Source organism: Sesamum indicum, linkage group LG6 (genome assembly GCF_000512975.1).
Source record: "Sesamum indicum cultivar Zhongzhi No. 13 linkage group LG6, S_indicum_v1.0, whole genome shotgun sequence".
Classification (NCBI taxonomy): Eukaryota; Viridiplantae; Streptophyta; class Magnoliopsida; order Lamiales; family Pedaliaceae; genus Sesamum; species Sesamum indicum.
Window position 1 is genome coordinate 501,842 of NC_026150.1, and position 12,997 is coordinate 514,838.

At 36.9% G+C, this 12,997-nt stretch overlaps 3 protein-coding genes across 5 annotated transcripts in view; 1 reads left to right on the forward strand and 2 right to left on the reverse strand.

Annotated features, from left to right (window-relative positions):
- Positions 1-2,388, reverse strand: part of LOC105163061 (BRCT domain-containing protein At4g02110) — a 6,436-nt gene extending 4,048 nt beyond the window's left edge. Inside the window, exons 1-5 of the mRNA XM_011081270.2 lie at positions 2,000-2,388; positions 1,786-1,875; positions 957-1,061; positions 353-454; positions 148-232 (exon numbers count right to left, since the gene is read on the reverse strand). Of these exons, the coding sequence (XP_011079572.1) occupies positions 148-232; positions 353-454; positions 957-1,061; positions 1,786-1,875; positions 2,000-2,101 (484 nt within the window). The 5' untranslated portion in view covers positions 2,102-2,388. The remainder of the gene's footprint in view (positions 1-147; positions 233-352; positions 455-956; positions 1,062-1,785; positions 1,876-1,999) is intronic.
- LOC105163062 (transmembrane protein 205) lies at positions 2,663-4,776 on the forward strand. Its single transcript, XM_011081272.2, has 3 exons — positions 2,663-3,017; positions 3,520-3,739; positions 4,208-4,776. The coding sequence occupies exons 1-3, from the start codon at positions 2,812-2,814 to the stop codon at positions 4,421-4,423; spliced, it is 642 nt and encodes a 213-aa protein (XP_011079574.1). The 5' UTR covers positions 2,663-2,811; the 3' UTR covers positions 4,424-4,776.
- Positions 6,617-10,383, reverse strand: LOC105163063. 3 transcript variants are annotated; one of them, XM_011081274.2, is made up of 5 exons: positions 9,466-10,382; positions 8,408-8,941; positions 8,112-8,171; positions 7,504-7,920; positions 6,617-7,419 (listed from the first exon to the last, which is right to left on the reverse strand). In XM_011081274.2, the coding sequence occupies exons 1-5, from the start codon at positions 10,027-10,029 to the stop codon at positions 6,835-6,837; spliced, it is 2,160 nt and encodes a 719-aa protein (XP_011079576.1). In that variant the 5' UTR covers positions 10,030-10,382; the 3' UTR covers positions 6,617-6,834. The 3 variants fall into 3 exon arrangements, with proteins under 3 accessions (XP_011079576.1, XP_011079577.1, XP_011079575.1); XM_011081275.2 differs by having other exon boundaries at positions 6,617-7,416; positions 9,466-10,381; XM_011081273.2 differs by having other exon boundaries at positions 6,617-7,920; positions 9,466-10,383.

Consider the following 12,997-nt stretch of genomic DNA (forward strand, 5'->3'; position numbering starts at 1 on the left):
GGAGAAAAATGCTATCCTTAAAGAATTCATTTTCTTAACAATCTGAAAACTACAAATTTACACAAGATGATGACATAGAAATAACAAGCGGAGACCAAAATCTTATAAACTGAATCTCATGGACAAACAGGATGAAGGAGAACCCACCCTCAAATTTGTAGCATATAAGATGAGTAACCTTGTTGGCCACCAATGGCTTCGAAAAATTTGCACCCATCAGCGCCACCATAGTCTATGAAAGAAAGTGGGACATCATAAGATGTGATGACACAATATTTAATGGAACATGAAACAGTAGAAAATTGTGTTTTATTAGTGTTAAAAGCAGAAGAGGGTAAATAATTGTGAGAACCATGATATCATCTCGGTCCTGTCGCTGGTATCCAGTTAAGCAGACAACCAGAGATTTGGCACCTGGAATACCATTCAGATCTCTCATGGGCCTATACATGACCTGTAAGTTAAAAAGCATGGAAACAGTACTGAATGCTTTTAGGATAATGCTTATGAGGTCATTTATAGTATAGGAAGTGCAGTGAAGTACAACACTGAAGCATGAAGTAACAAAGATTATAAAATATGGTGCACCCACATCGATATATTTTACAAGACTTCTCCAAAAAGGAAGAGAAGAGTAAGAAGACGAAAGGTGAAAAATGGAAAAAATAAATAGTAGCCCAACAAGTTTCCGCAAAACTCAAGCTACAACTCACAAGATAAACTTTAGCGGGGAGAAGAAACTGAATCTTGACAAGTATTACATTCAAAAGTGCAGATGGATATACAAACCAGAACAATTATACACAAGTAGGCAACTTGTACAAATACAAATAAATATTGCAAGCTAAATGCACATTCATGCTTTAAGAAGGCCAATCTAGTTAGGATAGGAAATACTTCAGGAAACTAAACACAGTAAAAATCAGGGGGGGAAAGGATGTACTAGAGAAACTTACAGAGTTAGGATCAACAGGCATTCCCACATCAAAACTGTGATCAACCCATAGTCCAGTTACCAGTATCTTGCCATCTCTTCGTGCAGCTACGCATATGGGATCATCCTACACCATGAACAAACAACATTAATCGCATGCCTGAGCCATAAACTGGGACTCATGGAATCAAAATCAATAAAGGAAAGTATATTGAATTATGAAAGAAAGTATCCCTAATTCCAGTTTAAGGCTTATACAACTTAACAAGAAACAGTGCGTGAGTCTCCACTGAAGAAATAAAAGAACAAGAACAAATCCAAAATTAGAAAGGCCCCACCGATCATTTTAATGTGTTACTTGCTAATGTTTGCTTGTGTTTTGGTGTTACATTTCTCAACTCCCAATATAAATCGTGATCCGCCAGCAGATTGTGGGGGAATTTTCTTCACAAAACCGAAAAAGTTCAATCATTACCAATCACATATACTTATGTTATCCAATTACATATATATACCTATGCGGCGCTACAAATAATTACACATATCTATTATCTATAACTGCCAATCATCGCATTTATATCATCTTATCATAACACGCAGTATACATCTATACCAAATCATATAACCAACACTAACACTAACAACAAGCCATAAAAATCCATTTCTCGAAACACAAATTATGCGTGTGTCTATGTCCCAAACATGCACTCATCACCTCCAATACATCTCCACACCAGCTTCTTCTGTACAATTTCTCCCAATTCAAACGAAACAAATCCAAACACTGCGATCAATGTCCTGAATCCTAAACAGTAAGAACAATGGGGCTAACTTTTATTTTACTAACTTACATAAACAAGCTTATCAACAATCACGTGGTTACAATCCGGTCCATAATTTACAGCATCAACTCCCCCGCCTTCCAAAAGCTTCGACCGAACCTAAACATCAATCCAACAGAAAAATATAAAGGTCATTTTTTTCGAGGGGCAAGGTGAAAACTTAAAATAAAGCAAAAAGGTACAAACACAACTAATCCAAGAACAAACTTCATCGAAATAAAACCTTGTCTTCTTTAACGGAGTCGAATCCAAGGAGAACAAAACGAACTCCAAGAAAAGTCTTCGACGGGTCGTCATACGCTAAAATCTGCTTGCTTTCCAGCATTGGACTTCAAACAGTGATTGCAGAGCACGTACTGTACGGTGAATCACCGTAGGCAATAAATTTACAGAGAGATGGCCGAAAAAGGAATATGCAAAGCAAGCTTACACTTTCGATTGGAAAACAGCTTTCACTCACAGCAAAGTGTTGCAGCACATTGGAAAATTATTTTGCAATAGCTTCCGGAGGAAGAAGGGGAATGGGCGAATTAAGGCAGAAGAGGAGGGTAAAATTGGAAAGTTACAGTGAAGGAGGGATTTGTTTCGGTGGAGTTTCATTTTGATTTTGATGCAGTGGCGGGAGTAGGAAAAATTGGGCGGTGTAGGACACGTGTCTGCTCGCAGTCCTATCCTTCTATGAGGTGGGCCACGTGGACTTTCCGGCCCATTATTTCTGGGCCAAAAGTGGGCCCAACAGAAAATAAGTAACAGTAAATGGGCCAACGTTTACGGGCTGCTAGGAATACCTGATAAGCCCACGTGTCCCACGCGGCCGCTTTAATAAATCTTTAAATTCCTTCAAACTGGAGGGGTAGTTTAGTCCATCGACTCTGGTTTCATATTCCATAATCCACACATTGAACTTCTGGAAGCAGCAGCACTGGTAGGTAGGTAAATACAGAAACTTCATCTTCCTTCACCGGTCAATAAACGCTTTGCACAGCTATATATCAAAGTTCAGTCCTGAATTCGGGATCTATCAAGAATTGAAAGATGGCTTGGATGACAAGATTTTTGACCGCGGTGGCATTTTTAGCAGTCGGGGTCATTTTCTCGCCGGAAACCTTCGGATCAAAATCGGACGGCTATAACTCACCGCTGCTCATCACTTTACTGAAGTTGGCTCACCTCCTCTGCTTCTCCACCGCCTGGGGCGCTGCTTTATGGGTTACCTTCATTGGCGGCATCATCATGTTCAAGTAAAGATCTCTCTCTTCTATTTCTCCTATTCTTTTCCTGTAATTTTACATTTTATAGATAATATGAATAGGTTTTGTAGGTAATTTTGAGTTTAGGAATGGGAATGGTGATATTTTTGTTTAAAGCTTGTGAATTTAAAGAATGACGCCTCCATCTTGCGGTCGTTGTGTAGAAATTTGCTATCCAATGGTTGTGAAAGTTTGATTCATAGTAACGTGGACTAAATTTTGTAGGAAGGTTTATATTTGGAGAATGGGAGCGACATATATTTATGTGTATATAATACTTGTGAAATTATCTAACTCGATATCTCTGTTAATGTTGTATATCTGTTGTTGTGGTTTGGTGAAGCTTCAAGTTGTCTGAATTTCTATAATTTGTAATATGGATACTTTATATGTAAATGTAATGTTGAATTTAGGAAGAAGTATGCCATCACATTAATTCTAGAGCTTTTGAAATATTGTTTTCACTGTGATACTGTTCATATTGTTTCCTTAGAAATTTGCCGAGGCATCAATTTGGGAATTTGCAGAGCAAGATGTTTCCAGCATACTTTTCCATGGTGGGGGTTTGCTGTGCAATTGCAGTAGGGGCATTCGGCTACTTGCACCCATGGAAGACTTCAGGAGCTGCCGAAAAGTACCAGCTTGGGTTCCTGGTCACTGCCTTTGCTTTCAATCTGAGCAATCTTATTATTTTTACTCCCATGACCATCGAGGTGCAAATGATTCTAGCTTCTTTATTAATTTTCTTTACATCGCTTGAATTATGTTTGCAGGAGTTGATGGACAATTTTGCACATTTGTTTGAAGAAACTTTGCACCAGCAGTACCTAATTTAAGTTACAACTGAATTGATGTTGTTGGTGTACTCATATTTTGCATGTACAACTCAGGGCCTTGAGGAGTGTTAATAGACTTAGATGCAGAATAGAATTGTAGTATTAGTTCATTTCGTACGCCTGTATCTATATGACCACAAGGAGGAAAGAAGGAACATGGATTAATGGTTTTCCCTTCCCTCTTAGTTGCAATGACTGATATTTTCTTACTGTGAAGAACTTTTTACAAGCAAAACAGCTTTCCTAGTTGATTTAAACAAATTTTGGAAACATTATTCTTCTTCAAAACTGCCTTGATAAAACATATAGCATGATATTCTGTTCTCTTTATTCAATGCCAAGCAGATGATGAAACAAAGGCACAAGATAGAGAGAGAAGCAAATATTGGGGAAGAAGTTGGGTGGACCAAGAACCAAGAAGTTGCCAAGAAGAATCCGAAGCTTGCTGCCATGAACAAGAAATTCGGAATGATTCATGGATTGTCTTCTCTTGCTAATATCCTGTCATTCGGTAGCCTTGCCATCCACTCCTGGTATTTAGCTGGTAAAATCAATTTATAGATATAAGGCATATCCTTTTCTCTGAGGATGATGTGTTTGGCCGTAGCTATGTGTAATATCAAACATCAAACTTGCTCCTTTTACCTTTACTTCAAGGTCCATTCTGATTGCTTCCCAAGCAAGAATTTGTATCTCTGGACAAAATCTTGAAAATAATACTTTTTCCATCTCTAGCTTGGGAACTGCTTTGACGACTATACATGTGTCACACTATGTGATAGGACTTGATATTTTTCCTTTTTACTTTTATCACGATGAAGTTCTCCATATTGTTGACTACAGCAAACTTGTAATAAATCTCACTGGTATTTATTGAATCTTAACGAGTGTAATAGAGAATTATTCATACTGTATATTTTCTTCCTCCTCTAAGGTTGAAAGCTACTTAATATCTTGCTGCTGTATGAGTGATCTTTCCGTTTTATATATATAAGAGTTTGTCAGAGTTGTCAAGAACATAACTGTTCATCGGATGCACAACTGAGAGTTTCTGAAAATTGAGATATGTCTCTTGACTGATATTATCCTTTCAGCAATTGATTATCTAGGCATGGTGTAATAGCTCTTTCTCGCCTGCCCACCTTTCTATGTTCTCTGGTCAAGGTGTTTCTTGTTACCAATCTTAGATCTTATAGACTGGTGATTGGAATTGTTTTCATTCAATGGAAAACGTGATCGATGATATTGATGCTAGATTTTTAGAGACCCGCATTGAATTGCTTTTGATGATAAAGTGTAGGTAGAATTAGGATGCCCAGCTCAATTATCATTGCTGAGCTATTATTGTCTTTATTATTAGCTCTGTTGATGACAAGCTGATGCAAATGAGTCATGGTGGGCGAAAAGAATATCTACTTCTTGTGGCTGGCATGGAAAATTCATTAAGAACCCTCAATGCATCAGTAGGGCAGCCCATGCTCACTGAAGCATATCTAACAGTACTGTTCTCTCTACAAATTTTAGGCTGTTTAAAAACCACGCGGAAAAGCATCCCACGAAAAAAGGATCAAATTGGAGTGACAGATATCTGTTCGAAGTAAGTCAAATCTAGTAGTTGTTTGACACAATCCCTCTGCATCCAAATCTAGTAGTTGTTTGGCACAATCCCTCTGCATCCAAGTTGTAAGAGCAGAGGCAGCACCGGCAGAAAGGGGATGGATATTGACCCACATGTAATGCAGACCGAGCAGGGTGCCGTCTGCCTTGTTGGATGGATAGATAATAAGGCCTGAGAGTCGTCATGAGACCCTTATTTTGTCACCCAATGCAGCTTGAATGGAATATCAGGGGCTAACACGGCTTCAACTTGGGCACGTTATGGTCCCAACTCAGTGCGTTTCTTTCTGTCATATGGATTTTAATCTTTGCATGATGTGGGGCCTGCTTGAGTTCATACTAACATCCCATATACAGCAATTTGAGTAAATTATATAATGACCTTCAACTTTCCAAGAATTGCAAATAATACACATTGCTAATTACCTCGTATAGTAAAAGGATAACATTTAGAAAATGGCAACAGAAGAGAGATGCAAGTACAAGAAACTATTTTGCATCTGATAACAGAATTGCTTAAACTGCCTATATTTCTGCTACATCAATCAAATTATGACATTGATAACAGCGACAAATGCTACTTAAATTGGAAATAGGAAATACCCTTCCACCACAAATCATGGCTGATATTTTCTGATGTTGAGTGTATAATTGTTCGACATTTCGTGTCAAATTAGCACATTCCCAACAACATTTTCATGTTATCTACAGTGGATGCCTCTGAGAGTCTTTATCTGTATAAATGTATGGTTAATATTCACTCATGCAACTACAATTTCTCCCATGAATGTGGCATTGCCGTGATAGTGAAAAGGGAGTCCACAAATAATGCCAACGAGGTGAACATATCACATGTTTATTGCAACTACGCAACAATAACCTGATATTTCATTATCAAAGAAAATCACGAAGTTTATAACGTCCGTAAGAGGACCATCAGTTATAGGGTGTGAAAAAAATTATTCTCCTATATATATGTTAATTTATTTAGACCATTGTAATTATACATGTTATGAAAGTAATTCACGTCTGATCAAACCGAGTTCAACTTTTCCCTGTATTTGCAAAATCAGTTGGAACTTAGCGGAACTGCCCGTGAATGCTTTTGCTGCATGTGCAAAAATAAACAAGACAACATTGGTTTTAATTAAATTTTACTTAAAAAGAATAGAAGGATCTGATAGCATGTATGTTGTGTATCAATGTCTACACAAATCCTTTGCAATGCCCCCCATCTATAAACCAGGGAACACAAGTTGCTTGCCCCCGTAGCCAAACCAATAAAGAATCATCTACTACTGTTATCGCCAGCCATTTGTCTGGGAATAAGAATCACCAACTGTCTACTTGTTTGGTCAATGAATGTTGATCAAACTACACGTTGTCAATATCAGCAATCTAGCAGGGAAAAAGAGTACCACAAGCAAATGCATGTGTTGTGATGCAATCAACCTACTAAACCGTTTCAAAGACTCTGTACCCGTTTGAACCATCCCCGAGAAATTCAACTGACCTTGCCCCATCATGTTGCCTGACATGACCGGCCTGCTAACAACAATACCAGCATTGACTCCACGTGGTGTCACGAGCGGCCACCAAACTTTCCTGCGGCGCTCTCGCTTGGCTCTTCTTATGCGGTTGAGCTCTTGCCTGATTACAGTCCTAATAGACTTCAAGTAAGAGTTCATGTCATGGTCCCTTTGGATGGTTCCTCCAGAACCATATGCGGAACGGTCGCTCAATATCTCAAGAGGATGTGGTGAGTTTAAAAATACAGCCAGTGCAGATTGGATCTGCTTCTCTGCCTTAGCAAGATCTGATTCTGAACAGGTCACAAGGTATAGACCACTGCCTGAAGGAAGAAGATCATGGTTTGGAGAAAATTTGTCGTCTGGCTGCAGAATTAAAAACTCTCCCATTGGAGCATATAACAGCTTCTGCTGAAGCATATGTAAATATGTCAAGGGTGAAGTTTTATTAGAGTAAAAGGTTGGCATAACAGTTTTAAAACAGTAAATATATACCTGTTTACTGAGACATGAGAGTTTGCGGAAGTTCCCATTTATAGCCTTAAGAAATTCAGCAACGTGGTTAGGATAATTGCAAGAGAAAGCTCGGGGAACAATGTCTCTGTGCATTGTGATCGACTGGATGTGATTGCGAGGCAACCCTAGGTTGTGGAGCAGGCGATCCCCTCCACACATAACTGATGGCGAACCGAAAGTTATAACAGGAAGTAAAGAAGAACGAGGCGCTTCACCCCTTATCAGCAACATGAGATTTATTAGCAATGATAAACTTCCACCAAGGGAGTGGCCCGTAAAACGGAATGTGGCACGATCACCATGAGATTTGAGGTGCACACGAATTTCAGGCAACATCTGCTCATAAATCCCTTTTGCAGCCTCATATATACCTCTATGCACAAGAACATCCAGCCCCTGAAGACAGAAGATGCATCAATTTTCTTTAACATGTAGCTTTCAAAGTGGGTTCTCATAAAACCCACATCAACTCACAGAAACCTTTAGCAAAAATGGCTATCTAGAAAGCACCTTTAACATCTAAAAGCTACTGCTTAAAATAATCAGAGAAATGGTCCCGGAGCTTCAAAAAGCATATAGATAATTACCTCAAACTGAATGGGCTCAAACAGTAGATTTGCCTGCCATGAAGCTAGTGATTCAGATCCCTGTAAGCAATAGGTTTAGAAACAATCCAGCTTACTGATATATATATAATTTAATCAGACACGGAAAATGCAGCTAAATGCTTAATTGGGTGTTTGGTTATATTCTCCACAGGCATAACTCCGGCGTTCTAATGAAAGAGATGGAGAATATACCAACAATCCCTTCCAGGCACCAATCAAGAAAAGGATCCTGAAGAGGTGAAACTTCTTTACAAACAAGGGTCAAAGTATCCTACCTGTATGACAAAGAATCTCGTCGCACTCTGATCATCATCACAGACGAACCATTCACATGGTGAAGAGCAAGTTGAGTTAAGATCATCTGCAACAGCTTGCTTTACTTCCTCCTTTGCAGCAACAACTGCAGTCACAGAATCAGTGGTTGCCATCAATGAGGCCATGTCCTGATTTATCATATCGACATTGCCCGTGCCTGCATTGATTTCTTCATCCAAATCCTCATCTGGCATCAATTTGGAGGATTTGAAGCGAAGAATGCTTCTGGTATGAGAATGCAAATACGAAGCAGCAGAAGCAGCAATTTGATAAGCCGCAGATGCACTTATGCGGTTTTGGTCAGATTGTGCTTCACCTCCTTCAGGCTGCTCTCTTCCATTGCCTTTGGCATCCTGAGCTTCTGATGCATCCTGAGCTTCTTTTTGTCCCTCTTCACCTGATAACTTCTCCCTCTCAACATTCGACGACTGTTCTTTCTTCTCCAGGGATGAAGTCACAAATCGCAGTGCATGATATCTAAGCAGATTCCGAGGCTGTAAGGCCAGTTCACAAAAACCAATCAGCAGAAAATTACTACTCTGTGCATAAAGTCGGAGCATTTAGCTTAGGCTTTCAACAAATCAACCACACAACTCAAAGACAGCCAGAAAAACCTCATAACATACAAATGTTAAATGAAAAACCACCCAAACCTACACCACCTCAAACTGCAGAATGATAGCAACAATATTTACGGACAGGCTAGAATCTCAATCCACTTTACCAATAGTATCACCAATCCTTCACAGTCTCAACACGAAGTTCAAAAATTCCAGAAATTTCACAATCCAAGCACCACTATCCCAGAAAGAAATGAAAGAATAACGTTCGTCCAAAACTCTCAAGAAATGCAATTAATAAACAATTTTCACAAATCATAAAGAATTTAGAAAATCGGTCGGCGGCGTTAAATTCTTCATAAAAAGACCATCTCATGGAAAAGGAGAAAGCATATCATGATAGAAGTAGATCATCGTCTGCCCATTAATAAACCAAAAGGTTTAAGTGAAAAGCATACCTTGATTTGGGGGATCGAATAAGCCAAACTTCCCAAATAAGACATCTGAGCATATAATCTAGCTTCTGCGAGAGGCACCTTACGAAGTAGTTTCGAGAATGACTCTCTATTGAATTCAATCTTTTCGTCATCGTCAGCATCGTCAATCGCACACGCATCGCACTCTTCATCATCTTCACCAGCATTCTCATCGTCTCCATCCGATTTTATCTCGATATCTCCCGTCAATTCACCATCTTTTTCTCCCTCTTTCCAGAGAGACCTCACATGCAGAATCTTAAAAACCCAATTTCCGTTCCGCCCTTCCTCGTCGCTTTCTAAATCATCTTCCTTTTCCTCCACCAGGACCGCATCATCCACCGCGATTGCAGGTTCGCACCGATTTTTGCCTCCGGGCCACAAAGATCTGAGCGGATGCCGGAAAGTAAAACCCCACGGCAGAGTCCTCTGCTGCGCCGACGAGACCGACGCCTTCTCACTCAGTCGAAGATCCCCATTTCCGGCAGCAGCGATCGGCGGAGCCACCATACCATGGATCCCTGCCTTGAAACACAAAGCATCCATTTTGGCCAAAAAACGTGTCCCTCGTTCTGTAATTGCAAATGAAGCCTGTACTGCTTCTTATACGGCTATCAAATGTATATAATACGTAGGTGCTACGGAGGAGGAGGGGGCGCAGGATGTTAACGTGAGCCAACAATATTTGAATCTTGGAGTCCTTGTCTAGGAATAGAGAGGTTTGAGGAGAACAACTTCTCTTACAATTTACAGGCAGAGAAAGAAGGTCAGAAATAATACTCTTCAGCTTTATTTTTTCCCCCTTGAAATTAATAAGAATGAAAAAAAACAAACAGGTCACCAAACTTCTCACACACTTTTATCTATCTGTCTCAAGAAAGACCATTTTTCCCAACTCCACTGGAACAACAAATCAAGGAATTAATATCTGGAACGACGTCGTACGACTTTCTGCGTGTCCAATCTTTTCGGTTGATTTTGCCGTTGGTCGGTAACACCCTTTGCGTTTTATTCAAACTAGCCATCTTGGCGTTGGCGTTCCATCCGTGTCTCACACTATAAAACATATTTTATAAATTTATAAACCATCATTAATAATACTATCATACTAATTTTGAAAATTCTCTAATTAAATAATTTTAACAATTAATTTTTTTAATATATGAAACTATTGTAACATCACTGTATTAATTTTTATTGTTATGTCGATAATATCTTAAATTAATTTTTTTTGTGGATATGTGATTTTTTAATTTATATATTTGATTCTTAGTTATAATATAATTTAAAATATGAACATTATTTAGCAACGCCTAGTATTTCAAAAAATCAATAAAGAAAGAAAAAAAATTCAATTTAAGGGTATTATTAAAAATAAAATGGTGTAATAGTGTTGCAAATTGTTGTTTGTAGGTTAAAAGTGTTTCATTTATATATATATATATAAATGAATTTTGTTTTAAGATGAGTATTTTCATGTTTTATCAATAGCTTTTTATTTAAAATATTATAAGTTAAATTATTTTATTTTTTAACAAAACAACATTCCCTCTCAACACTGATTTTATCAATAGCTTTTTATTTAAAATTAAAATATTTAAACAGCTTATAAGCTATTTATTTTATTTTTATGCTCTTTTACTAAATTAAATAAATATAACAACATAGAGATTGAGTGTGCTCATGATTAGAAACATTTTATGTAGTGCACACATGAATCTCATTTTGATAATAAACTTGTTAGCATGCAATTTCTCTAAGTAGCTCATTAATCCACTCACTAAACTCAAATTAAATTTGCCAACAAAGTAAATAAACTCATACACCAAGAATAACTCTGCTTTCTCTCTCTCTCATTCTTTTTATTCTTTTCTATTTGGATTCAAAAGGACAAATCATATTCACCACAAAAAATGAAAAAAAGCATTAGTGTTGCAGTGTTATATAACGTCATTTGTGAGTGAGATGTTTTATTTTATTTTACTACTCGTGGTTTTCAGAACATATAATAAATAATATTTTTATCAATTTAAAATATATCATAAATATAAATCAAATATATAAATCAATATATGTCATTTAAAAATAAATAAAAATTAATTTAAATATATTATTGATACCATAAAAATAATTAATATCGCAATGTTATAAACTATCATTTGTGAGTAAAAATTATTTTTATTTTTATAATATTTGGTGCATGTGACGTGGGATTAGCCAATTTTGTCGGAGAAATTAGCATAGTGTGTGGATTCATTTTGTGAGTATTTTGTTGTATTTTGTGGAGATATAGAAGAAAAATAAGTATGTGTTAGAGATAGTATATATGTTTAAATTTATTTTTGGAGATATTTTAAAATAAATATTGTGTGTTTAATGTTGTATTTTAGGAGACAAAATTTTTCATTCATTGTCAAATAATTATCAAATTATGTATTTTATATATATTTATTTATGTTAAAATAGTTAAAACTACTTAAATAAAATATTTTTTTTATAATAACAAATATTGAATATATTTTGAGTTATTTTGCAAATAATTCAAAAATAAAAAGGTGTTTACGCAAATAGGAGAAGCGTGTGTGGGAAGTGGGGCCGCAGTCTCAAAAGTTTTTGGATATTGGATGAAGGCCACGTCATCGTGTCACAGATGAACTGCAAAGAGCCGCGTGACGTGTCGGCAAAGGCCTGTTTGGCTTACCTTAGATTTGTCGCATCCAGTTCCCCATACCATACTCTTATCCAAGTCTCAGTCGCCACGCACACATTTACACAGCACATGCCCGCCTCATTGTAAAAAACTTCCATCATCTCAATTCTGAAATAATATGAATTTTTTCTACTTTTGCACTGAATTTTCTTTTTATTTTATGATAAATCAATTTTGAAATTTCTTCTCAAAACCTAAATTGTCTTACATTTTCAATTAATAAAAATTGACTTATCTTCGAAATTAAAATTAGTTTGATTAGTGCATAACACAAAAAATAAAAAATTAATTTTTATTAAACTCAGAAGTCAAAATAAAGTGACATATATAATTTTTTTTGACATGACGTGATCCGTGCCTTATTATAATTTCAGTGTGGTTATCAAATCTTAACAAATTTAAAAATCAATCAAACGTGAAATAAATATACCAAATGACGATAGGTGCGGTTGTAGTTCATTAAACACCCATGCACTTATTTTTCATTAAATTTTAATATATGATATTTTTTTCACCATAAATTTGTATAGTTTGGTTGCGATAGCAATAAATGTTGCTAAGGCTACGTAACTTCTAGCAATAAATAATATAGTAGTGGGGGCTACGCCTATATATATATATATATATATATTTGTTCTTTTGATATGGTTTCTTGCATTACCACAACAATCATTGTTAGTTCGATTTCTCCGAAGTTTAGAGTTTCAAGAAGCCCAAGCCTAGGCCCAATAAAAAGACCGAGCCCGAGCCCAATACCAAGCCCAAGCCTACTAATCAGAATTTGGGCGCCGAACTGAGTTGCTA

Bases quoted from the DNA above. Each gene is read 5' to 3' on its own strand.
- LOC105163063 (XM_011081273.2), bottom strand. From the start codon at position 10,029: ATGGATGCTTTGTGTTTCAAGGCAGGGATCCATGGTATGGTGGCTCCG. The intron at 8,172-8,407 runs GTAGGATACTTT...TATTGCTTACAG, and splicing joins CGAGATTCTTTGTCATACAG to GGATCTGAATCACTAGCTTC. The intron at 7,921-8,111 runs GTAATTATCTAT...TTCTGTCTTCAG, and splicing joins TTGAGCCCATTCAGTTTGAG to GGGCTGGATGTTCTTGTGCA.
- LOC105163062 (XM_011081272.2), top strand. From the start codon at position 2,812: ATGGCTTGGATGACAAGATTTTTGACCGCGGTGGCATTTTTAGCAGTC. The intron at 3,018-3,519 runs GTAAAGATCTCT...TTGTTTCCTTAG, and splicing joins GGCGGCATCATCATGTTCAA to AAATTTGCCGAGGCATCAAT. The intron at 3,740-4,207 runs GTGCAAATGATT...AATGCCAAGCAG, and splicing joins TTACTCCCATGACCATCGAG to ATGATGAAACAAAGGCACAA.